Here is a 27,600-nt window from a genome sequence, read left to right as displayed (position 1 = left end):
CTGGTAATTCAGGTTTACTTAACTGACTGCACAAAGCTTTACTGGCCAATATCAGCCAATATTTTCTTTATTCACACATATTTTTATTTACCAAACGCATATTTGTACACATCGAAACAACAGTATCTTCACTACCCACACAGTTGAAGTTGTACGCCTTAATCCTAATCCAAAGTTACATGGAGTGCGGTTACCCAAATACCCACTGAGGTTCATAACTTCAGCATAACTCTGCGTGCCGCCATCTCGCCGGATTGAACTCATATTTTTCGTGGCAAACGTGCCGTATCGCGGACCTTATATATACTAGCTTTACAGCTTGCTGTATCTAGTACATATTTGTATAGACACTAGGTTCATAGCTGTGTTTCGTATGTATGAAATGTATTTTTTATGTGTTAACGTGGCTTGTGGAGGCAAAAAAATATATTTTTGTTATTTAAAGTCTATTTTTATTTAATCCTTGTTTTTGTCCATAATTTTTTTCTCGTCATTTTTCGCACGATAGTGGTATTATCAATGCTTGTTTTCAAATGTTTGAAGGTAATTTGTAACTAAATTTAGCCACTGGATCTACCTAATCTTTTTATGACCAAATTTTAGATGAATTGATAAAGTTTTTAATGCAACATAATTTTAAAAACTTTATTTCTTAAAAACTTTTCCGTTCTAAAGAATATATTAAGTTTTGCAATATTTTAAAAAGAAACCTCTTAAAACAATTTTCATCTACTAAAGTTGCGTAGTGGCTGTTTAAAAATGACAAAATGTCAAACTTTATTAACTAGGAAAGCCCTCGCAAGTAAAGAGGTTGTGAAAACTTAGATAGTTGGTATTAAATGACCAATGGTCAAATACTGACAAGCAGCTTAAGTTTCACGCTGTCCCTCTCACATGAAGGTGGAAGATAGAGACAGATATTAATGTAGAATTTTACTGCTACTGTATTTTCTGTTGGGTTTCTTCATTTTTTTATTGGTTGGTTTTATAAATTCCATCGCAACTGCAAGGAGCTAGGAGCTAACTATTGTGTGATTCACAAATTCTTGATCGGAGTCTTTGCGTTTCTTGGGCATGTTCGAGAAATCCTCACGATACAAGGATTAAATTACAATTATAGAAAAAAAAATCCAAAAAAACATTTGGATGCTATTGAGATTGTATACAACAAGTTAAACTCTTGTACTAAGTAGTCATATAGATTTAAGAGACAATGCTACACGATAAGACCTCAATTGAATGTGAGTGGATAAAAACATACTAGATATTGTTAAAGGTGGCAGCACTCGATTAGAAGTTCCTTATTATAGCGCCTAGCCACGAACCTCAGAGGAAGCAATATTGTCTAATCGCTCCAGGCACGGTAGCGAGCTCCTAACATATTAAATTTTCTTTATTATATCACTTTTTTATTCCGCGGCTTAACTCCCCTTTACGCACCAGCGGAATAATTCGCATTGAATGAGAGGATTATTAGGTACAAACGTTCCAAAGCCAGAACATTGAACATAGATGTGTTCAATGTTCTGGCTTTGGAACGTTTGTACCTAATAATCCTCTCATTCAATGCGAATTATTCCGCTGGTGCGTAGTCTTATACTTGTTTAAATCATAGAGAGTAAATTTTCAGACAGAGGTTAGTTTTATATGAGTAAAAAACTAAATAGATTTTAAAAACTAAATAGATTTTCATAAAAAATAATGGAATACAATATCTGTGAAAACTTCAACTGCCTAGCTATCACTGTGCAAGAAATTCAGCCTGGTGATATAAGGATGGACAGACAATGAAGCCTCAATGATAGGGTAGACTAGAATCTTCGGAAATCTGTGAAACCTGATATTCGAAGAAACTTATGTTTTACCATCATCGCTCAAAGTAAAACTAATGCAGGTGTGGCAACAGAACAGAGCAGTAAAGTGTGTAGAGTAGCTTTACTCTTGTAACCGTGTTACTTATTAGAGTATTTTCAATAACAAAAACATGCAATCAGCTTAAAAAAAGACTAGTATATTCACACTTCAAATGAAAAAAAAACAATCAATAAAATCGGTTCATCCAATAAATTCCGAACTTATGTGGCAACAAACATAAAAGACAAATACAGACAAATTGAGAACCTCTTTCTTTTTAAAGGTCGGTTGAAAACGTGGTAGACCCTCTTATTACGTTACAAAAGCAACAATATTTCACCTCACTAATGCCAGTATCATTTATATTTATTTAGCGAGATGAGGAAATGTTAAAGTTATTGTTATTTGTGGGTGTGTTTTCCAACATCTATTTATTGGGGTCTCCCGAGTTCAGTGTTGAGACCTCGACGTAACTTTTAAATTGTAGTATATTTAGTAAATTGTTCGCTGTATAAGGTATTATTACTTTTTCGTGTGCTTTATTGATTTTGTATAACAATATTATGGTTGCTTATAGCATCGTTTGTGCCACGGTGGTCTTAACTTTTTAACCGCTTTCAAAACGAGTAGGTTCCCAAATCGGTATGTATTTTGTTAACCAAATGAATCGATTTTGATTTTTTTATTTAACATGCAATAGCTGTCATTTGGTCCCATTATATTATTACTATACTCTCATGATAACACACCAAAAGTAAAAGCAAATCATGCATTATTTTTTATCATTATTCAACTTATAAACACATGATATTTATTCTATAAATATGAATATAAACAGGAATTTTATTACCAGTCGGGTTTTTACAACGGTAGCATGAAAATAGAACATGAAAAAAATGATAAAACTGTACCTACATACGCACCATTGTCTCCCGATAAAAGTTAGTTAAATTAACTTATTGTTCAACGTTATAATTGTCCTTATTAACTAAAGAGTTCACAACGGATATTTAATAATAAAATTATTATAAACAAACTATTATTAGAACAGTTTCCTTATTTATATGACAGACTTTAGTAAGCATTGTTCTGTGACTATATAAGGACGTTTTTGTATATTTTTAATCTGTGGTCGAACGTTTGCAAATAATTTTTAGTTGCTATTACGTATCGTGCCGTCTTTGTCTTCTTAAGGTACAATACCGAAACAGCTAGAGTTTTCTCAGGTGTTAAAGTTAACTTTCTTCAATGATGACTGTAAAAGGAAATCAAGTCAATCTTCTATAGTCATGTCTATATCTACTATTTGCCTTAAAATTGACAGAGATAGCATGAGTGTTTTTCTCAAAACTGATTGATTTGTCAGTATCTGACGTTTAGTGTTTGTTTAATGATGTGGACTTGTGAACTATGACTTGGTCGTTATTGTCAAAGGTTTTCCGCTTCATTGCTTATTGTAAACCGAGGGAGGATGAGAGTACGAGGTAAAGCTATAATACATTATACTTTTATTATAAGTGGAGTAATTCTGGGCTACATGGAATCAGACCACGTCTACCTGTTTCCCGGGATGGAAAAAAATAAAGTGGGTTAAATAAAAAATGTAATAGGTGTAAGTTTACTTAGTTTGAGTTCAAAATTCATATTTTCATATTTTACTATGTTATACTAGCTGATCCAAAGAATTTCACCCTACGAGGCAGATTTGTGAATCTAAATCTAGGTTGCCAAATTCACGCATAAAAAACAAACCAAATCTTTCCTGCCCATAAAAAAAACTTTCTAATTCTTCAGCTTTTCACTTGCCTTTCCACTTTCTTAGAACTGAAAATGAGCACCTAATTCCAAATAATAACTCCTAACAGTGCAGATATAATTTAATTATGAATACCAACTACCTCACTTCGCCTTAATCGTGTAGGTTGACCCAAGGGCCTCCTGTGCCGTTACCCAACACCCTAATGGCTTCAATACGGGACTTCGGAATGCCTCCTAATTATTCGTATATGATGCACGCATAATAATCAATTGAATATTAATTGGTAACGTGTTTTGTTCACACCTTTCTCTACTGTATTTTCGATACCGACCAGTGTCTTTGCTATGATGTCTTAAAAAGATGATTGTGGTAGAAGGGCCCATGTGATTTCATTGATATTGGAAACCCCCGCGACACAGGAATTCAATTCATAAGTGAGGTTGTAATTTACGTCAGAAGATAAAAAATGACTTTGGCAGTATAATCGCTCCATATAAAATACGGTGTTCAATGAATCGTAGCAGAACTTACCATACAGGAACAGAGCTAAGTGCACTCTATTTGCAATACTTATGTTAATAATAATAGCTTAGTAAAATTGTAGTGCTTTTCTTCACCATTATCCATTATGATGAATTGATAATAACTATCTTTATGAATACACTCTTCACTAAAGTCAAAGGCATTTTGACGTCACAAAAACAATGAGGTCGTAAGCTTTTATGAGTTGTCCACAAACGTCTTCTTCAACGTAACAGAGTATATCTGTCTCTTTTACACTGGTATAACACAGGGATTAAAAAACGAGACAAAAGAAAAGTTTTTGAATAAAATTGTGGGATAAATGAAGTCTATGCATTAGTCGTGTTATTTGTTTGTTTGTTGTGTAGTTTTGATTAGAGTTTCCAGTGATTTGTCTAGGGAATAACGTGCTTGAACGTTGGTTTCGTATTTTATTTGTGGTTAGTAAATATTGGAATATATAGCGCTATGATTTAGACGGAACGAGAATACGTGCGATTTTTAGTACAGTGAGGGTCTTTCTGGTTTTGGTATCATTAGTGAGCGAACATTGACGGCATTGTACTGCAACGCATAGACGAAATCAAGCTTAAATTGTATAGTTTGCTGTTTTGAAGCCAAATTAATAACTATTGAAAGATTAAGTGTTGAGTTTCAAATTGAATATTGATAGATGTGTCTAGTATATTGAAAAATGATAACTTTTGTTTATCTTAAAAAAAATGTAATTAGAAAGAGCTAAAAGATCTAGATACCTTCGAAGTCGGCTAAAAAGAAAATTCAGTAAAAAGAACAGCTGTATCTTAAAAAAAACTTTTATTACAATCTAAATCTAAAACGCTTTACAAACCTACGAAGAACAGACATACACACACTTTCCTATATAAATACACGTCTGAGGCGGCGACATGAACAATACCGAGACAATAGGAGCTGCACCTAAAGATAATATCATTATTCATCGCTAACTCATTGAACTGATGGAATCAATTGAGATACATACATAACAAGCGTTGAGTGACGAGTTTTACGTATTTGTCTGGTCTGATACATATGTATAAGTGCCCACACGTATTGTGTGATATTTAGTTTGTTTTTTTAAGGTTAGACTAAAAGATGTGTAGGCTTTTGGTCTCCTGTAGGGCAAACCGTGTCTAGATTACGTTTAATTCTAATTAGTATTGCTTGATGAAATCCGGATGAATTTAAAATAGCCTTAGATTTTAGTACGATAAAACAGTTAAAAAATAGATATTTTTATAATCAATTAAGTTTTCAGTCATAAAAACACCTTTATAAATACAAAACATAATGCTTTACGAAAAGGGTTGGGTTTTAACGATTATATTTCATCCAATCGTTAAATTATGAAGACAGTAAATTTCAATACGAAGGAAGAGCGGGTTACTTGTGTATAAAATGGAAAAGGATGAGGCCACCACGTTTTAAAGCAAGACTGTTGCGTTTGTGGAAGAGAGATAGTGCTCTACATCATATTGTACGTTGTCTCGCTTACACACCTTACACTAAGAGGTAGTAGAGGTTTTAGTCTCTTGAGGCCCGCGGCGGGACATCCAGTCTCTTGACAAGAATTCTAAAGAAAAATCTGAGAGTTCGTTAAAATGATAGACGAAGATGCGAAGAGGAAAATGTTTTCTTTGCTGTCAACGGTTGGTTCAATGTAGTTTGAAGTATGGAAGATGAATTATAGTCTAGTGTTGGTAAATAATTACTTCTGTCTGGTTTTGCGGTTCTGAGTATCGATTTATATGTTCGAGGTGCACGTTCGATTCTGATGCAGGTAAAATACCTTATGTGATTTTATAGATATGTACCTACTTTGTTATTTAACCTAAAACATCACTGTCAAATGGTGGACGAAAACATCCTGAAGAAACCAAGATTCAAAATATTGTTAGCTTTTGTAAAAGCGCCGATTATTACGCGTCAGTAAACGGTCATTAAAATCATTCAAAGTTTATGAGTAGTATCTCGAATTAGGTAGGAGAGTACATGACTTTGAAAAACACGTCCATATAATATTTTCCGATTCACCAACAGGCCCATCCAGCCAATCCCAAATAAAACCCTTCAGCACTCACCTCCGTATGAACATCTGACTATTAAAGCTTGTAGCTTCTGCCTGTAGGACTGTAGACAAAGCGACAAGTCTATCTAATTCTGTAAAGGGACTACAAGCCACTTTATAGTTAGTCATCTGAGTTCAGTGACCGGAGATGTGATCGCTAGACGATCTGGCGTCGTTTATAAGCTATATGTATGTAGTAGTTCATTAAGGATAATTATATGAGTGGAAATTAATTAATAGAAGTTTTATGCGTATTTCATTTGGTTTCTGTCGTTATTTTTGTCAAAATCAGACGATAATATGTCAAGTTATTACAGGCTGTTTTCCAAGCAGTTTTAAACTTATTACTCTAGGTGCATAGTCCCAAAATGTCATTCCAGTAGATACGAACCCGGAAGAAACTTCATAAGTTATCTTTTAAAAACGGTTTTTTCTGTAAAAATATGGGCATGAGTGAAGTAAGTAGAATCCTCTGATTCTAAGTGGCTCATAGTTATGAATCGAGGAAAGATGGGGGGGGCCTTTGCCCAACGGTGGGACACAGTCGACTGGAAGTTGAAGAGTTTTTCACAAACATTTAACTCACATACAAGACACCCAGATTCATCACAAGCATTTGTGGAAGACCCAAATGTTTGTCGCTCTTCGCACACAATAGGTTTCGTGTGATGATGAACCTTGACCTTTGACCCTCGGCTACGCAGTTAAAGTTATTATAGAAAACAAAGATGGTGGTTTTATTTGTGCAAAATAAAAACGCGGCTTAATATCAAGCAAAGAATATATCTTAGCTTTCTCCTTAACGTTTAAGGAGTCATAATCCTTTCGGATTATATTAATAGGGTATTTATCGGGGTAGCCCGACTAGTTTCGGACCGCGAATACTATTTCGACCACGAACTCAGGTTCGACTCGCGATCCCGCCGCGTCTGCTCATGATTAAGGACTCCGGTTGGGTCCGAAACTAGTCGGGCTACCCCGATAAATACGCGTGAGTAAACCGTTACATCATTTAATAATGAATCAGTCTCACGATAGTTATTATAAAAATATATTAATAGGATTTCTTAGTTAGTCGTTTCCATCGTTTGTGAGAACTTTAATTAGGTACGTTAATCCCCTTTCTGTTTGGATGTCGATTTATTGAACCACTAATTGGTTACGAAATAAGGTGTGTTCGATTGATCAATTCGGGAAACATGATATCAATTAAGAAGGGTAATTAAATCAATATTAATTTTGATGATATTATGACAGTTGTTTATGATGCAGACAATAGAGCGAGCAGATGAAAAAAGAGATTTTGAAATAAATAAAAAAACGTTCTCTAAATTACTTAATACTATTTTGGATGTTTCATTGTAAAAATGATATTTATAAGATTCAGCAGCGAATTTTCATCAAATATTGCCTGAAGACCAATAATAAAATTGAAACGTCTTTACATCTTTCGCACGCGTTTCGGGAAAGCGTCTAATTTGATATTACCCTCAATTTAATTGTATTACTTGTTCTTCCCTTTGATTTAATTTATTTAATGAGTTTGCATTCCCAGGGGAGGGTACTCCAAAGCCTTTTGTATAAGACGCTACGTTTCCGATATCCGACGACTTTAGCTCCAAGGACGCAAGCCTCAACTCACTGAATTCGTTTGATGGTAGGCGCTTGGATATTAAAATCTTTCTATCTGTCGATGGCTAGCGACGTTTCTTGTAATAATAGCCTAAGTGAGTAAACTACTTAATGATTAAGAAATGGGTGTAATTTGTTAATCCTGTGTATGTTTGGGACATATTTATTATCGTACTTCACATAGTTAACAGTAACTGGCATTTAACGGTTTACATTTTTTATCCGAAATTTCTTAATCTTTCTTAGCTTGAATTTTTTCAAACCTGATTGTCCATGTGAATATTATCAGAGGGCCTACCACCATGTCTTAAAGTAAGTAGTTTTTATGGTTGTGGAAGCGGGGCAGCGCTATACACAGTGTAGAGCGGCATCTCTTTCCCACACCCGCTTTATTATTACTTTTAGACACGACAGGCTCCCAGTTTACGGAAAATAAATTGGTCTTCTACAACTTTTTACGATAATACTTGAAAACTAAGGGTGAAAGCATTGCATGGTTAACATTAATTAGCAAAGGCACCAATTAGAGGGCCAGATATAAATACAGATATAGTACTGAACCACATTATTGTTCACAAATTGCGTGATTAACCGTTTACGTTTGATCCTAGGTTTGGTGAGAATTGCCGGCATTCTGCTGTTTAGTTATAATTTAGTGTTAATCCGCATAACTATCATGGGATGCTAGACTTCATATATTTTTCAAACCAGAACATTTGACCCAAAACTGTTTCGTCACAAATGAGTGCTCGTCCAAAGTGAGATTGATCTGGTTTCCTCTACATTCTAAACCAGCTGAATCTAGTATTCAGTATTACATAATGAATGTGCATATTATGTATTCATGTAGCTTGCTTTGCATATTACGGTTGAACTCTGACACAGCAACTGCATGAGCTCATGAATAAGCTGCGTTTAGGGAACATTTCCGTGAGTTACAACTGACACGAGACAGTCTATCAGGATCTTTAGTAGCAAGGCTTGAAGTGTGGAAGAGGGACAGCGCTCTACATCGTGTGTAGTGCGTTGTCTCGCTTCCGCAAGTGCTTCATTCTTACTTTCAGACACGGTGCTGGGTCATCTAATTTGGAAAGATTTCTACTCGTATGTATACTACTGCCCAAATGACTGATAAAGGAGTGATGTGTCCATTTCCTTTATTACAATTCCATTTATTTTGCTCTTCGTCCGTTTTACTTTTGTATATTTGAACCGATAACGTAAGGGGTGTGATTACTACCCTCACATCACTGCAAATGATACTGGCTATATGTTCCCTGTCCAATATTCTGAAGACTTGTTTTATTTTTATTTTTCGTGCTTCTGCCGCACGTCATAGAAGCCTGCAATTTTCTGCAATTCTCGGAAATGCTCCTTAAGTTGAGAACTACCGGCGTACCCGAAATGTGTGCGGACTAATGTAGGATAAACATGAACGTTCTGGATTCATAACACGTTGGTATATTAGCTATGTATATTGTTGATAAACCAGAGTCCCTATTTCATAAAATAGTTTGTATTGTTGAAATTGGGAGATTTGTTTTGAATTAATGTTTCTTAGCAACTATCTGTCGTATTAATAGAGTTTATCAGAAAATAAGAATTTTAATGGGGTTTCTAAATTATCAAGATACTACTGTTGTAAAAATAATTCCAGTTTGATTTGCTGCAGCTTAAGATTATACATTACTTATCTTAGAAGTTTTGGAAAATTTGATCGGAATGTTGAATAATCTTATTCTGAACCTTATCTCAATGCGTATCATCATAATCCACGACTTGATTCATCCCGTCAGCAAACATCACCCTTTTTACTTGCCTTTTTACTTGCATTCATATTTTAAAATAAGTGCAATTCTCATCCAAAATAAACACTACAGTAATATCTATCTAGTTAAATATACCTACGTAACATAATAAATAAGTCCGCTTCATGACTCCAACGGACTCAAGCATCAGTAACTCTCAAAGTTTGGCTCACATAAGTTCACTCCGTCGCGAACTGCATGCGACCGTCCGAATAAATTTGTTATCAGACTTGACTTTCATATTTTGGACTTTATATTGCGACCTGTTTCGTTGATATTTGTAAGTTCAGCTTTCCGAGTCTCTTTCGTTGGATTTTGGACGATAATGTTTGAATTTTGAGACGGTTTTTCGTATTCCGGCTGTGAATTTTAGATAACTACGTTATGTTAAAAATATAAGGAACTGGAGCGAGAAATTGTTGTATACACTGTATCATTAGGAGAAAACTAATATTAAAATGAAGAAAGCTGCTTTTCTAAACAAACCACAAGTCTTACAAAAGAAAAGCGTGGTAAAGTACCTGTAATTAACAAAAAGTTAAACGTTAATGTATGGTAATAAGCCACCTTACAGCCGGCGCCTAATGCCACTTCAAAGCCGCGCTAATGAACATGAGGCCACTTAACACCACTTTAGGGTACAACGATCCATCAATTATTCATCGCCTTGACCGCTACTTAAGCAACCAACAACAAAAACAAACTAACAGTAATTCTAAATTCGACAGTAACGTATGTGAGCCACGTGGTATTTGACACGACAGTTATAAAGATTCAGATGCACACCGATAGCCGTATGCGCATGTGTCGATGCCGAAATAAGCCCCAATTAGCCATGCGGGTACCCGTTCTCCAGACAGGTCATTGTTCGAAGAAGTCAGCACGCTTTTTGGTATTCGCGACAGGAACAGGTGGCGTGCGTGACACCTGCTTCCGGCGATGCGCGTACGCATATTTGGGATGTAGAATGCATGTCGCGGACACTATTGGTCAGTCGTGTCTGAGCGATCGACGTGAGCACACGTCATGCCCGGCGCCGGTCTCGCATGCTTTCGAAACAAGGTTCCTTATTTGAAGATGTTTGAATAAAATATTTACGATTAATTTCTGTGAAATTTATGTATGGTAGATAAGTTTTTGGCGTTCTTTTTTTGAACGGTAGTTTTGTATTTATTTGGAAAGTATAGTACTGTATGTTGGCCTGAATGGACGTGTGGTCCGCGTTCAGTATGTACGTCGTGTTATCTGTTAACAATTGTTCTGTGCCGGATGCTGCCGACACTCCAACAGCTAAATGATAATGTTTGCTGCCGACTGTTACTGTGTTTTTTACATTTCTGCACACAATGGGTTTTTATCTTGCTGTACACGTTTTATTTCATGTTTTTAAATTTGATTATAGCAGATACTTGACTATGAAAATGAATCTAAATGACCAAACGCATCACAAATTGATGCTGACTATGCCGGCAATTCCGAAATGATAAACGTTTTTACAAATAAATTACATATAACTCTTCAACACATTATAATTAAATGGCGTTACACAAAGCCATTCAATCTAACGGAAATCTTTACATATCCCTGCGAAAATACAGGCGTTAACATACAAAATATTCTCAATACAAAGACGTTTCAGAGCTCATACATTTTGACGGCTCTCCCGAGTCTTTATGTCAATCGCGCGGCTTCCCATTGTTGGGGAACGAAAGAGGAACGATATTGACGCGAACGTAACAAGGGTAGGCTATGTTTAACATTAGTAAGACATGTACTAGTGTTACGTATGTAGCGATAATTGTGTAAGGAGATAGCGAAAAAAATTTAATGGAAATTTGTACTGTTACACGTTATAGGCAATAATAAGTAATGTTTGGAATAGAGATTATAGGGTTTTTGATAGTTATTGCTGATTCTCTGCTTGTCCAAGAGACGTAATAACTGCAGATGTCTGTTATTAGCGTTTGCTTTACAACGAGGAAATAAAAGCTATCGCACCCAAACCTTTGCGCAAAACTTTCCACGAAATCATGATTCCTTTTCTTTACAGAGCCGAAGATACTCAATCCAATATGTGGACTGTGATCGCCTTATAGGCGTTAAATGTAGTATAATATAATACACAATAAGTGCTTCTTTACCAAATATATATCTCGTAATCAGCCTTAGAACGAAGTCACTTTAAAGGACCAACGTTAGAAATTTTGTAAACATTTTGTCAACGCCTTAATTTTTTACGAACTGATGTTTATATATACTGTGATTAAGGACGTTTTTTACATTTTTGTACGAATATCATTAGCATGGTAAATGTGGAGTGTTTTGATAGTGTTGTGCTGAAGTGAGTGGTGAAATATAAAGTGTCAGACATGGAGCGCTGCGACGGATTCCTGCTTTACAAAAAGCCGGTGTACCGAGTCTTCCAGTATTTAGAAACGTAAGTATTTTATGTGAGAATGAAAATTTTATTTTCGACACAGCATACCAAATATTGTTGTACGCTTTAGGGGCAAAGACTTCCTTTAAACATAGTGCCAAAACCTCTTAATCGAAGATCTACACAACTCCAGACAAACATTACATTCTGTGTTGAGATTCAACTGTGATGTAACATTATGCATCATACTAGTTAAAAAAATGACGTAATGAATATTTCGTGAACTGTAGTTTTGACAACTTGAGATACAAAATATTGTTAGATTTCGTATCAAATATTTCCCTTGTCAGACCGAAACTCGCTGTAAATGCCTACTAATTAAATATTCCAATATCATAGCTTTACTTAATATAAATTTAGTACATTAATAATGTGGCCTTGGTGTTGCTAATCAACGTTTTTGGTCCATGAACCGAGATTTAACTTTCATAAATAATCTAGTCAAACTAATTAGATTTCTGTATCTAGCTTATAATGTCTCGACGGTATATCTTTAAAAATAACTCAAATCTTTATATCCAAGTTTCTCATTCTTCGAAAATAATATCTTACTCGTGTAGTCGTGTTGCTAGCCGTAAAAAGGAATAATAAAACAATATAAAGAAGGGATTTGGTTGTTGGTAACATTTTAGCTTAACGACGACCTTTTGGTTTCCAGGTAGTCATAAAAAGTGGATTTAGCTCAGTTCTATATTCAAACCGTCTCAAATTTATATTAACTGATTCAAAATAATAGTTAACTTGATATTTCAATTCTTAGAATTTGATTTCAAGGCGATTATGAAGTGTTCGGATAATTAAACATGTCCGTATTAATTATGCTATTTTTGTGTTGTCTTTCAAGATTTGTAGATGAATGGAAAGAGTACAAATACAAAATATGTTTCATAGTGTTAAAGATGCTTACAAATGCTTAATGACGGAAATCTGTAAAAGGTGCTGAGATATCAACCCAATATTGTAGCAACTTAAATACCCTTTCAATTCCGAGGACGATATGAGAACAATATGAAGCTACACTTTCTTCATCAATAATTCACTGTGCCGCGTAATCTCATAATGAAGAAGCCATACCAAGTTTGAACTAACTAATGATCTATTAAGGAGATAGTTCCCTATTGAGACACTGCCGTTAATAGCGCGGAGCAGTTCCGTAGACGTGCATGAATGTTTTATGAACCAATCTCGTTGGTACGTAAGTCTAATCGATTCTAACTCGCGCTGTTTTACTCGAGTATGTTTGTGGCTGAATGAGCGATATCTTTGCTTTTGGAAGTGTTATTTGACAGTTGAACAATCTTTGACATTTGTCAAGTTTGACATTCATCGTTTATGATGTTATTAGGTATATAAAAAACTGTGCTTATATTAATGGATAGTAAGTTATAAAGAAGTCCTCCTGAACTTGCTGAATTGGTATTTATCCTTGACACTTCTGAGCAAAGTTTGAAAAACAGATAATAATAGTTATTGTTGCGTTCGTTAGTAAAAGATGAAAAATATTATAGTCGTTTTGAACTAAAGATTCATCGGCATAAAAACAGCTAATATCAAATTCCTATCCCTATCTACAAAAAGCAAAGATATTCATATCCAACAGCAGTCTACATCTCTAGAATAACTGCTATCGGAAAAATAAACTGCATTCGTGTTATTCGCAGTAACAATGGGTCCTATTGTCGGCCCACACGTCGCACGTGAAATAGGACGCTTTACCATCGGATACCGCACAATGTAAGGAATAGATAAAATCTGTTATATTTGACGCTGGTTTAGTTGCAGTTGTTTTCGTGGTTCCGTACTCAAAGGATAAAAACTAATCCCTATTAGATTCCGCTGTCCGTCAACGTTGTATCACACGAGCCGGGATAGGTAGACATTAGATTTTTTTAAGATTATGTTTTTCTGTTGCCGCTATGGAAGTTTATATCAAGTTTAAGTTACGGTTAGGCCGGTTATAAATTTGATGGGAGACCATTTTTGTTTTAAAAAAATGTTTTTCTTTAGCTTATTTACACAAAATCCTTAGTTAGCACTTGACCGGATTAATTTAAAATTCTGAAAAGTTTAAAAAAATAACAAACTTTTCAACTTTTATAATTGCCAAGTTTTCTTTACGGTACTCTGTAGCATCAAGGTAAGGCTTCAGGGAAAATAAAACAAAATGGCCGCTGAAATGTCCCGTTCCATTTATGAAATTTAAATGATAGAATTTATATTTATATTTTAAGGACTTTCAAACCAGTCTTTGAGATGCAAGCAAACTTCTTTTAACTTTTTAGTTAAAATGGTATCTTGTACCTTTTACTGTTACTGTCTGTGTACTTTTGGAGTATCTGTTAATTAGTTACCATGCAGTTCGAAACCAGTCTACTTTTTAATTTGGAAAATTTTATTAATATAATATTTTGTAAAAATGACTGTTTTAATTAATTCCATAAGGTACTAAGACAGACTTCAATAACAATATATGGTGCAGATAATATATATCAAGTGGATGAATGGAATAGAGGCCTTTGCCCTGCAGTGTAACAAAAAGACATCACTTTTCAGTTTTTACATAATATAATTTGGACCATCCTTTAAGCAAGAATTTGCTTGTGACATGACGTTCTGCATTGACGACAAAAATAAAAACTAAATGAAATATTCGCAATGAAACACACCTATGAAAAGTTAACCCCAAATAAATCCATATTTACATAACAGAACCACAGGAATTCGTAAATGACTTATGTAACAGAAGAAATTAATATGTCCCCTGTGCTCCGTAATAAAATATAAATACGTTTTCATGCAGTGGTGTTCGTTTTGAATAAATTTAACATAAACAGCGCGCAAACGGTGTGAGTTTGACTCGGTCGACGAAATTAACATAAAAGTACTATATTTCAAGTATTTACTACTTGAGATATCTATCCTGGTACTAGTGACCTGGGGTTTACCGACACCTCTTAAAGTACGTTATTGTTAATGTGGAAGGGAGATGCCGCTACGCCATGTAGAGCGTTGTCTCGCTCCCACACATGTCACCAACAGTCTTATAGAAGATCGTTGTATGTTCATGCGTTTAATTCTCTTGTACTATAAAATGTTAACAAAACGATGCTGCCACTGTTTCGATTGTAAAATTGTAATTTTTATCTGCATTGAGTTGGTGCAAGTTTCTTCGATTTTATTTCACCTTTGCGGTTGTCTTTGGTGTATTGATTTTACAAGTACAAACTAAGTAACTTATATATTTTGTTGTTTCAATAAAATTATGATATTTAATGTCTGGAATGATTTTAAAAATGCCTGTGTAGACTGTTAACTTGTTTATTTATCGATAGTAAACAACTCAAATAGTTGTTTTTAATTGACTTCATCTCTACAGTTTGCCGGTCCAAACTAGTGATTATTTCATCTGTCATCTGTGGTGCTCATAAATTCTGCTCTGAAAGAAGTAAAGACGTCAAAAAGAGCGAGTTTTGACATGATTTTGATATCATACAGCCGTGACTCCTAACATTGCATTTTTATAAAATAGCACAGCGGAAGCGAGTGTTTTTTTTCCTTTTGATATCCGCTGAATCACCCCTTTTTCCCCGATTACTTAAAATCTATCGTGCAATCAATCTCTATGCTCCCCTGCCCTTTGCTCGTTTACCGTAATGTTCCCTTAAAACTTCCGTTAAACTTTTATAAAACAGTAAAATGTTTTCATGCCTGCAGGGATTATCCCTTGCGAAAAAAAGATTCTTGAATGGTGTCTAATTTTGAAAATAGTGGATAAAGCTGTCTCTAAACTGTATATGAAAAGAAAGATTACAGATTCTGAAATTGCCTCCACTACTCCCAAAAAATTAATAACTTGAGTCTTTTCATTGTGAAAGTAATTCTCAAAGCACGCCAAAAAACCCGACCTCTTTGGTCTTGAAGCATTAATTTACAAAATCCATTCCTTATAAGCTCTCATTAACATCGGATGTCGAGTATTGCCAGGGGAAAAACTGTACCTACTTGAAGCCGGGGTGGCCAGCAAATGATATTAAAATTTAAAACTTTGTGGCCCAGGCCTTTGCCGTATAGTGAGGCGGTAATGAGTACTCGATTGTGCTTTTTTTAACCACCAAAGGGTGGGATGTTTTCATAACGTGTTTTAAATATAGCGCACTTAAAGGGGAAGCTAAAGTGTTTTGGAGGGCTCAGCGCTTTTGGTACTTATTTAAAATGCTGCCGTTTGTTTAGTTGCTCCTAATAGCGCTATAAACTTTAATGGTTTGTCTTGAATTGTGTTGCTTACGTGTTTATGTTGATAGTGTTATTATCGATTGTCTAATTCGGAATGCTCAGAAGACATTGCTAGTTGATTCTATGTAATGTTCTGTAGGATTTCACTGGGCAAACGCCTTTTCATTTTCTTTCTCTCTCTAACATCTCTGATGATTGTGACTTTTCGCGATTTCTGGCCAAAAGCGAGTACAAAAACATATGTTTTTAAAGTACTAAGTTTATTCATTTCATTCTTTTGTAGTTTACGAAGATAGAAGTTTAAAACAGTGGCTTTAGTTTGTCTGACAAATAACTTCTGCGCAAACATACATTTGTGTTGAATTTCGTGAAGCGAGTCCGACTTGTCTTAAAGAACAGACATATTTGCTTCAGACCCTTACTATGACCTATAAAAGTAAGACTGTTGGAACTGTGGAAACGAGATAGCGTGTAACATTGTTTATAGCGGCATCTCGCTTTAACAACAGCAAATGTTTTGCTTCAAGAACTCGTAGTGCAGGTAGTGAAATGGAATTGCATTACTCGGTATCAGCTTAGTGTCTTTCCAACAATATTTCAAAACATTCACGTTTATTTGATGTTAGCCAAAGCCTTAAGCTGCATCCGCTAGCATTTTGTTTGCGAATTTCTTTATAAGTTCTACTGTTTTTGTAGTTTTAGTAGGTGTCTTCTTTTGTTTACGCAGATTATGTATAGTATGATGCATTGATTGAATAAATATTGTATTCTGTGTTCGTAATTAACAATAATAATGTCATTATCATCTATCTAAAAATTTAATCGGTACAAGCTCATGCCTGCGGGCCTTCTTAATGTTTAAGAAATGTATTCTTAAATGTACAGATTTCAATTTTCTACGATTTAATTAAATGTTTAATATATTTCTAATGTTCCCACGTCTATAAGCATTACAGTAACTCGACCGTAACGAAAGTTCTGTCAGCATTTCGTACTCAAGTTATTCGACCGGCCGGTCTTATTGCGTAAACTAATCAAGTATTACTTAAGGTACCCACTATCAGTACTAAGCATAGGAGAAGGTTGGAACTAGATTTAAATATTGCAATCAAATGAGTCATTTGTTATGGAGTTGGTGGTCGATTCGTGTTAATATAATAAGAGTCATTTTAGGTATGTTTTGCTGGGGTACCTTACCCTTTGGACTACTGATTTAGTCAAGGAAATCCGACTTCCTGCTACCATTATAAGCACCAAAGTTTGTGAGTATTGATGTTTGTTCATCTTTCACGCAAAATTCACAGAATGGATTAAAACAAAACTTGGTACAGAGATAGTTTTTAACTAGGATTCGCTCATAGGATATTTTTAACACGTCTTTTTTTAATCCCGATTTTTTGTTCCTGTGGGATTATTTTTGATTTTTAGCGGGCGGGCCAGCAGGCAACAGCTAGAGAATTTAATAGTCGTAGTAATTTTGGGTATGTTTAATCTACCGATTTAGTTATGGAAATATACTAATATTTCAATAAAAATAGTATTCACGAGTTTTAATTATTTGACATAACCAAAATACGCCGTAAAGTATTAACAGTAGAGTTTAGTAGTAAACAGTTTTCTACTACACTGTCCCAGTATTATTTAAGGAACAAGTCAAATTGTCAAAAACCTTCATTTTAAGGCACTCTTATATTTTACTATCTGTGAAATTATATTCAAAGCCGGTATAGTCATTCAAGTCATATCCAGATAAAATTATACAAGTTAACACAAAACACATCCAACAATAAGTTAACACAATTTTGAACATCAACACAACCTTTTATCATCTCACAAATACAATTTTCTCTACTCCTACAAAATGAAAGTGCTTTAAAAATCCCGTTGAAAGAGCTCGGCAGCCATATTTGATGTCGTTTACTTAAATCCTGATTTAAAATGATAACTGCGATGCACTTAAAAGATGAAACTTTAAAAGCCTAAGTTCGTTTTAACTGAAAATAGTGTACAACCATGAGGTTTTAAAAAGAGTACTGCCGTTGTGTAAGCGAGAGGCTGCAATGCAGATCCTAACCGTGTCTCGCTCTTATAAAATAGTGCAGGTTTTTTTAAATCTATAATATCAAAGCCTTTTTGAATCTTGTATCAAAGCGGTTCATTATTGTAATTCGTTGTTGCAGACAATATGCTGTCCACTACATACATAAGATATATTCATAGGGAATATACCATAATAGCTGTTATGGCACTATTGTTTAATTGCGTTGAAGGACCGGAGGCGTGATTCAATTACCCAAATATGGTAACAGCGTACAGAGTGCGTACTAAACGTGTTACTAGGGGGTCGGGGGAGCGGGACAACGCTATACGAAATGTAGAGCGCCATCTCGCTCACACAACTGTTACAGTCTATGAAAGACTTGGTGGTAGGTCCCCAAGTTTATGCCGGTTGTACATACATACAGACAGATGTCCAAACAAGGGTTACTCACCCTCCGCTGACGCATAACGCGTACAATGTTTCCAAAAAGTGCCGATGTTTTACTAGTCGGCAATGATAGTGGGTTCCGAACGAAAATATTTTTATTGCATTTTATCTGTTACGAAATTCTTTACGAAGGAGTTCAGATTGTATATTTTGGTCGCAAACGTTTAGGGCTGTGTGTTTGTGTACCCAAAAACATTAAACTTTTTATCAAAAAGTATTTTATCTATGAAATTATAAAGAAAAACCAACAGTATAGACAATACACTCACAGGTTAATGACCAATATTTTTTTTTTTTTTGAGAATAAACAGTCATCAGTGCTTTCTCAATATATTTCAAAGACCAAAATACATTTCTTACAACTTTTAACAGTTCAATCATACCAAATTACAATTATATAAAATGCTGCAAAAAAAAAATTACAACAGCTTACAGCTTCAAACAAATTATGAATTAAGTTTGCACATCTATTTAAACTAAAAATTAAGATGCACCAGCCTCTGAGGCATTCGCAGACAACCATATAGTACAACGGAAACTGGTAGCAAAATAATTTTATCATGTCATAGTAATAGTCAATGGTTTACAAAAATATGTCATTGAAACAAACAAGAAAATTAAACTTAATTCTACAATCATTTTAAATCTCCTTAACACTAAAATATTTCTAGTACTTATGAACTACTAAACGATTTAGTCCGGACCCAACAGTTCCCAGGAAACACTCCACTGTCACATCACTAACTCTTGAAAACTATGTCAATCAGCTGATTAGTTTCATAGAAAACATGCCCGGAGTCAAATGCAGCAAATATTGTCTTGAAGATAGCCTTAAATTAAACTGGTGCGCCAGGGCCTCCCTTCTTGCCAATGAGGGACTTGTGTATGTGAGGGATGACTCCACCGCCTGCAATAGTTGCTTTGATCAAGCTGTCTAGTTCTTCGTCTCCTCTTATAGCAAGCTGCAAGTGACGCGGGGTGATGCGCTTCACTTATATTTCACTAAGTAGTTTCTGTCGGCAAGGGACTGTCGTGTATTTAGATGTTAAATTAGAAAATTGAATAAAATATGCACGATGGTACATTCAAACTTTCATGGTCAAAATTAATAGCTATTTAATACCTTCAAAAGATATACATCGTTCAGTATACTCCAATTATTCGTAAACGATCCCAGAATATAACTTCATTGGTTAGTCTGACCTCGAACGGTTACCCTCTATTAACTAGAGGTCTGGGTCGGCTGACTACTCATGATTCTACCCACAGCAATACTGCCAACCACATGGTATAGTGATAAAAGTGAGCTAAAATCAACCTTAACACTTTTGAAATAAAGATCTTTTTAAAACTATATCTGCATTCGTTTTTAACCACAAATAATTTTGCAAACAGCCTGCAACTTAATATTTGTATTCAATTAAACAATAACGAAAAACTGGCCTCTAAAAAAATTGAAATTGATTAAAAAAGAACGTTTTGGAATCAACAGTTTCATAACACAAACAAGCAAAATTGATTATGTTCTCGACGTGAATGTTTCATAGTGTAAACAGGAACGCTTCATACAGATGGCGCGAAAACTGCGTAAAAAAAGTCTACGGAAGGGGTCGCGTTCCGACCCCTTTGAGCAAACATTTTAAGCATTGAACGTGGTAATGCAATGGCCGTCATTTGGTAATGGAGTTTAAAACTTCCTAATTAGTCAGCGCTCATGAAATTATCTCCAAGTTGGCTATTTATTGCTTCCTTAAGATTTTCTATGATGAATATTAAATGAGATGAGGTGTAGTGTTTCGGAATTATTTCGTATACTTTTGATTTAAACGATAAAGTTACTTGTGTATCTAATTTTTTACTAACAAAAAAGAGAGATTTTTTATTTTATCAAATAATATGTGTTTTTAGGAATTAAAAAAATACTTCCTAAAAATCTTATTATTTTTTTTATACGTCTTTCTACTTATTTCGTTTACTTACGCCGATTTATTTCCATGAAAGATAATTTGGGAATCCAAATTTAGTTCGTCGCTACATCAAGAATTTAAATTAGGAAATTCCTAGTATCCTTTGTTTTTCAGTTTAAGAGCATAGCCTCTTAATACACTAGGAGACACAAGTCTATCTCGATGGTTTCAGTCTCCAAAGTAGAGTGTACCAACCTCTTACAGTTTGTACGGCAGTTGTAGCTTGGAGACAAAATTGGGTATTGTGTACTTGCGTTGCCTTGTGTATAATGGGTTTGCTCCTATCTAAGAAGCAATTTCAGTGATTTTAGACTTCATCTCGCTATTTATTTGTCCCGGCATTGTATCCGCTTTGACCTTTACTCTTCCGAATTAAAAATTGATGTAGTTTAATTTACAGTTCATTTTATGGAATAACATGAATAGTATACTATAATACTGATGTCGCGTAGAATTTTCTAACAATATTACCCAGTTTTCTCTTCTTTTCAAAGATTATACTTTGACGTTATGTTCTCCGCCATATTTTAATATAGCAGACCATGTTGGCAAAATGGCGGCCAAAATCTTACAAACGAAGTGTTTCAAATCCTGTACCAATAAAAACTCGTTGATCTAATATTCTAACCCCAGTTTCCCTTAGTGAAAGTTACTTCAAATGGTTTAACACATTAATGCGTTTAGTAATATGTGCCGGCAGTGTCAGCTTATAGATTATAGCATTGCAAACACCTATGCAGAAATTGCTTTATAATTTGTTCCAATGATTTATTATTAATAAGTAGAAAGGGCTGATTTGTTAGATTGGCTTCCTGAATACGTATTAACTTTCACTGTATCTATTTCTTCATCATTTATTATAATGTACACAGATTATGTATCTATATACAGATAGTTTATCTTATCATTGAAGCGATTGCTGATTATGTATGAAAGCACTTATTTTGCTTGCTTGTCAAACAAATGCAAGCTGCCTTAGAAGGTCACTGTATATTTACATGACACGTGACGTCACTGGTGTGTATTAATTATACGAAGTCATTGCGTCACATTAATAATTAAATCCTGGTACTAGATAACACCAGGTAAAAATTAAATAGGCGTCAATTGACTAATCTTTAATAATTAGTTTAAATCGTACTCTAACCATCTCAGTAAGTAACCTTTTACCACATAAAACATTAAAAAAAAAATCTAAAAGTATACCAAAACAAATTTAATTCTCTACTTTCACAGTTTTCTAGACTGAAAAATTCCCGTGCTACGCGACATTACACTGAAAACAATTCTTTCTAGAATGTTCTCAGTCTGTACTTAGATTTATGGCCAGACGCATAATCGATCGCCACCTTACAGCCAGCCACACAGCAATACCACTTCTATTTTAATAATACAACCTTACTGCTCGAGTTTTAAAGGTGATATTTGTAAAGCTTTTGTCAGAAACTTGTGAGGTGTTCAGTACAACACTTGTGATAAAACTTTGACAATAATAAAGGACCTTATTTATATTGCTTTAGATGTGATATTTGAAAAGTTTTTGCTTAATTGTGACTTGTGTGGTTCAGTGTACCCTTGTGCGATGAAACATTGATATTAATACTTATTTATGTAGTGTTAAGGTTGAGATTCGTAGAGCTTTTGGCAAGTCGTGGTACTCCTGTTTGGGGGTAACTTACATGGTCACGTTGAGTGGTTTTTTAATTGATATTGATGTTGTGTCCAATCTGAACTGAGTAGTTATCCATGGTGATGTTGTTTGTGCAAAGCATACACTACACACTTGTACATTTTTTTAATATATAAATTATACAACCTCTTTTGTGTTGTAGAGATACTTACATGCCGTTTTTGTTTGGTAGTCGAGAAGAAGTTGATGTGTGTGCGTTTTGTTTCATGAATTGTAAAAAAAGAGTGCGAATTTGTTTTGAAATAACTCGTCCAAAGATTTTGCTTGCATTTTTGCGAATTGCTCTTGTTAGTAATAATCTTTTATGGTCTTAAAAAAGACTCTTGTCGACTCAATTAAAATTGACCTTTGCGCTAGGTGATACACCTGTGGTACATGAGCCAGTGCCCTCTCCGGTAATATGGTACTTAGTAATATTTTAGTGTGATGTGCGGCATATAGGTAAATTACGTCGCTAGGTACCTGTTTCATTACGTGTTTCGTATATAACAGTTCATTATGCATATAAAACACACCTTGTAGATATTTTAATTAGTCTGACCTAATTATTCATGTTATTTTTGTACTGTACCTAACATATTATAAACCATATGTTCCTAATTATTCGAGTATCATAATAATAGTTGTATACACGCAAAACTTCCATTAATTGAAATAATTTTATACAATTTCATTTGATGTGGAGTGTATTATTTTATTTGATTAACGCGAAGCAAGCACATTTTGCTACCAGCGATCCTCAACATTTAGAAATATATGTTTAAATTTTATTAGATGTATTTTTAGCTTTTTAGCATGATGATTCGGCTCAGACCAAATGAAGTTTCTCAGTTTTCTGTAATTTCCTAATTATTTTAAACACTCAATTGAATTTGTTCTGTTTCTTTTTGTAATACATCATAGTTAAACCAAGATTCCAAATATTGGAATCATCTATTATCAAACCGCAGTGTGATACCGTGGTGATCATTGCTCAATCCTTCACTGTACGCGACTGTGTTTAGAAGTAAAACTTTTACTGGTTGGCGTTATTATAATATAATCTTTGTATGCAGCATAATAAGTCCGACAGCTAGTCTAACCAAGGGGTATTGTGTTGCCCAGGAAACTGGGATCAGGAGGTCAGATAGGCAGTCGCTCCTTGCGAAACACCGGTACTTAGCTGAATCCGGCTAGACTGAAAGCCGACCCCAATGTAGTTGGGAAAACTCTAGGCCGATTACGCAGCATAATAATTAACTATTAAAATTATAAACCTCGTGGGCTGGTTCCATGTGGCCCAGTGGGGGCAATCATATAAGGATATCTGAAGGCCTTTGCCTAGTAGTGTGACACAGTGAGCTAGTAAAAAATATACTCAACATTCTACAATAAATTGATTCGATACTCTTGTTACTAAAAAAAATTTCTTATATCCAAACATTGAGAACCACTGTCGGTCATCGTTGTATGTGCGCTGCACCCCTGCAAACACAACAGGGGTGGCACACGTGTATGATTTCACACATGATTTATATTTCACCGTGTCATATAATATAGGAAAGTAAAGTTACGGTCCGAATTGAATTGAAGGGGAATCGAAAATATTTTTAATTAATATTAATGGTTTTATATGAAGTTATATATTGGATGAAATTATGGGTCTATAAATGTTTTATGTGACGGAGTTTTCGATGTATTTCAAGTTTTAATTCCGTGAGTACTTTTAGTCACCCTTCCCTTAGGGCACAAGTAAGCTTTAAGGAAAATCGCTTTCCCTAACCCTTTAGCAGCAGTTTTGAAAGAAAAAGAAAAATAATTGCTTTACCATTTTTCTTAATTCTGATCATTCACAGCATACAAGGTGATATTTTTTCTTTAATACTTGTCATTGCCATACATTTATTCATTACTTTATAAAACTATAATTGGCATTGGCGTACGGTACTCAGCGGGAAACAAAAGGTAAGGTTAGTTGTAATTTGATCTATTAAATGTTGCGGTTTCGCACATGCGAATGAAGACTCCGGTTCCAAAACTAGTCGAGCAATCCTGATGAATACGCGTGAGTAAACCGTGGCCGTTGTATCATTTAATAATGAATCATCCTCGCGAATGTTACTATAAAAAATCTATTCAGTATTCGCAATACTTGATAAGTAACCAATCCATTAAGAAAATACCCATACTCAGACCAACTTTGCAAAACGAGGGTTATAAAATTCTAATTTGCGTAATTGTGGGCAGCCGGCTCACATGTTGAGGTAATAGGAAGGCTTCAATTATGCGAAGTAGTCTCGGGAAACGTGGTTAGTCTTGTGGTTTTGTTTCTAAGGCCTTTTACTATCCATGTTGAGGATAATTTCTCCGTCAGGGTCGTTATTCTGATTTCTCGAAGACGATAATCTCCAAGAAATTTTCGAAAAACATACTTATCTATACTGATATATTATAAAGCTAATGAGTTTGTTTGTTTGTTTGAACGCGCTAATCTCAGGAACTACTGGTTCAAATTATTTTTGTGTTGAATAGACCATTCATCGAGGTAGGTTTTAGTCTATATACCATCACGCGGTGACTAATAGGAGCGAAGATACAATGTGGAAAAAACAGGGCAGATATGATAGGAATAATAACTTATATCTTCTAACCACGCGGACGAAGTCGCGGGCAACAGCTAGTTTTTTATAAATTTGAGCTATCTTAGTGATCTGTCCAAAATATTGTAATTTGAGTTCAGTATAATAAGGCTCACGTGATTTGTGTTGAATAATATTTCGATCCTATAAGTAAGAAAGCAGTATGAAAACTTGGTTCTTCTTGGCATATATTTGCACTTTTGTTTAAAAATAATGGGATCTTGACTTCTCATTTCAATACATGGGAACGGTTCACTCAGCATTTTGCTCTCGCTGTTATGTCAACAGATCTAGGTATAAATTGTTATTGGCGAGTTCAATACCCTTTAAATACTACTTTCTAGTACTGAGACGTAAGTCTTAATAGAGTTTGTTATCTTACGCTTAGTTCCAGACTTTAACGTTCCGAGACTTAAAAAGTTCGGATTGTCTTTAGTTTAAGCGATTCTTTTACCATTTAGATTACAATTAAAGTTCATTTACAAACATTTTTAGATTCGATTGATCTGTTTCCGTATTAAGATTTACTAGATAAAATATCTGTGATAGACAACTGAATAAAGAAGTATTTTGTGGAACATTCTGAGTTCAATTCTTGCAAAGAAGGCAAACATTCATATACAGATTATTCTATTCTATCAATTAAACTTTATCCCAACTCTAGTATTGTTGAACACAAAGGCATCCGTTATAAACTTGAAATTATCCAATTCTTATTGGAAGAGGTGACATCAAACTACTCCAGAATCTTTTATAAATTCCTTCCTCACAAACTTTGAGATACGAAATACAAACTTATACTAGTGCCTGTACTACGGTATTCCAAACCAGGACAGTTGTTGATGTGGAAGCGAGCTAGCACTACTCGACGTAGAGCGATATCTCTCCCACACAACAGCGACAGTCTTGACATCAGATAACACAGCAAGTTCTCGGCAGTTTGCAGTAGCGAGGAAATTTTCCTTGTTGCCAACTTAAATCTTACTTAAAATATTTTCGTGTTGTTCGGAAAAATTTTGCTTATTCGAGCTCAGTTTTCGATAACTTGGAATTTTGGTGTAATGTGACGTTGTTAGAGATCATTATGAGAACTCCTTGTTAGCTAGTTAAATTGGGGTGACTTCAGGTTGAGATTGCTCGTGTATGCTTTTGAAAAATATCTAACGTATTTGCCACATGACTGAAAATAAAACATTGTTGGAGGAAACATTTTGACAACCTCAGAATCGGTATTGTCTGTAATATAAGATGGTCAATAAATTTTCTAGGATAGTACTCAATAACTACATAATTTAAGGTGTTTTAAAAACTAGAAAAACAGCTTATTACATCCCAAAAGTAACTATCAAAATATATTCTTAACTTCTTAAAGTCGTAAGCCCAAAATACTTAAAATACATAAATAACAATGCCCCAAATATTAACCCACTTTGATAGTTCAAGTATATCTCAATTTCTACATCAGATAAATAGTATTAACTGCAGTGTTGGCAGCTTGCCCATTGGCGGTACTCCGGAGGTAGCCAAATGAGCAATCCCATGCTGGAAGCACGAAACCCCACTGCATTTACAATTGCCAACATTCAGGGATTCTAGTAAGCCATTTGGACAAAGTTTTAAAGGTTCCGATGCTATTAACTGAATTGCTACAAGTACCGGCTGGTTTTGTTGGTGGAGAAATGTCCAAAAGGTTTTTTCCTGTACTGTTTTTGTGATTGTACTTGTAAGAGGGTTGTCTTAGGGATGTTTTCGCTACTCTGGTTACTTAAAGGTTCAACCTACAAATGGCAGACGAATGTTACGTCGTAGAATAATTGAAATGTGGATTCATATCCATTTCATTCTGCTTCGACAAGAACAAACTATGTATGTTAAAATCGGGAAAAAATGCGTAAAAAAAGCAACTTATAGCTGGTTTTAGGTATAGCTCGAAAAGGTTAATTTAATTAACTAATAAAGCCTCATAATCCACCCAACTAAACAAAAAGCAACTGTTAAAGTTTTGACAGTTCGTTGCCATGGCAACCGCGAGACCAACAAGGGCTCAACACATACTGAATGTCCGAGCCAGCTTTAGACTATTAAAACTATTAACATTTATACGACTAGCACAACTTTCACTAAGCTGTATCATGTGTACTTACTGATAAATGCGAATTGCTGGATATAGTTCAACTTGTAGTATTCATTTAATAAGTTTTACTTTGCTTGTGTGTTTTGTACTGTTTTTAGATAACTACAGCGTTTTTTGTAACATTTAATGCAGTTTCTTGCTGGTTTTTATCCATAGAAATGACTTTTGGAACCTAAGCAATTACCGAAATAAATTGTTATTGCATACACACTTAAACCTCGCTATGGTATCGTCGTTTTTGCATATAGATCCGGTTGAAAAATAAACTTAAAATAATGACAATTATATATTCACTTTTATACTTTTAATTCTCAAAGGAATACCAAACTGGGGGACTGCCTCCATTTAAAAAATCAAAACTGTTGCTAT

General features: G+C 34.7%; 1 protein-coding gene across 4 annotated transcripts in view; it reads left to right on the top strand.

Moving 5' to 3' along the window:
* Positions 1–27,600, top strand: part of LOC113494203 (focal adhesion kinase 1) — a 159,480-nt gene that overhangs the window by 27,290 nt on the left and 104,590 nt on the right. Inside the window, exon 2 of one of the 4 annotated variants that reach the window (XM_026872420.1) lies at positions 11,715–12,101. The exons of 2 other annotated variants lie outside the window; for them this stretch is intronic. In XM_026872420.1, coding sequence (XP_026728221.1) covers positions 12,034–12,101 — 68 coding nt within the window. In that variant the 5' untranslated portion in view covers positions 11,715–12,033. Of the gene's footprint in view, positions 1–11,714; positions 12,102–27,600 lie in introns of those variants that run through there. One more of the 4 variants, XM_026872422.1, reaches the window with a different exon arrangement.

The sequence above is a fragment of the Trichoplusia ni genome, chromosome 5 (genome assembly GCF_003590095.1).
Source record: "Trichoplusia ni isolate ovarian cell line Hi5 chromosome 5, tn1, whole genome shotgun sequence".
NCBI classification, from domain to species: Eukaryota; Metazoa; Arthropoda; class Insecta; order Lepidoptera; family Noctuidae; genus Trichoplusia; species Trichoplusia ni.
Note: the sequence above shows the minus strand (reverse complement) of the source record. Positions and strands in the feature narration are given on the sequence as shown.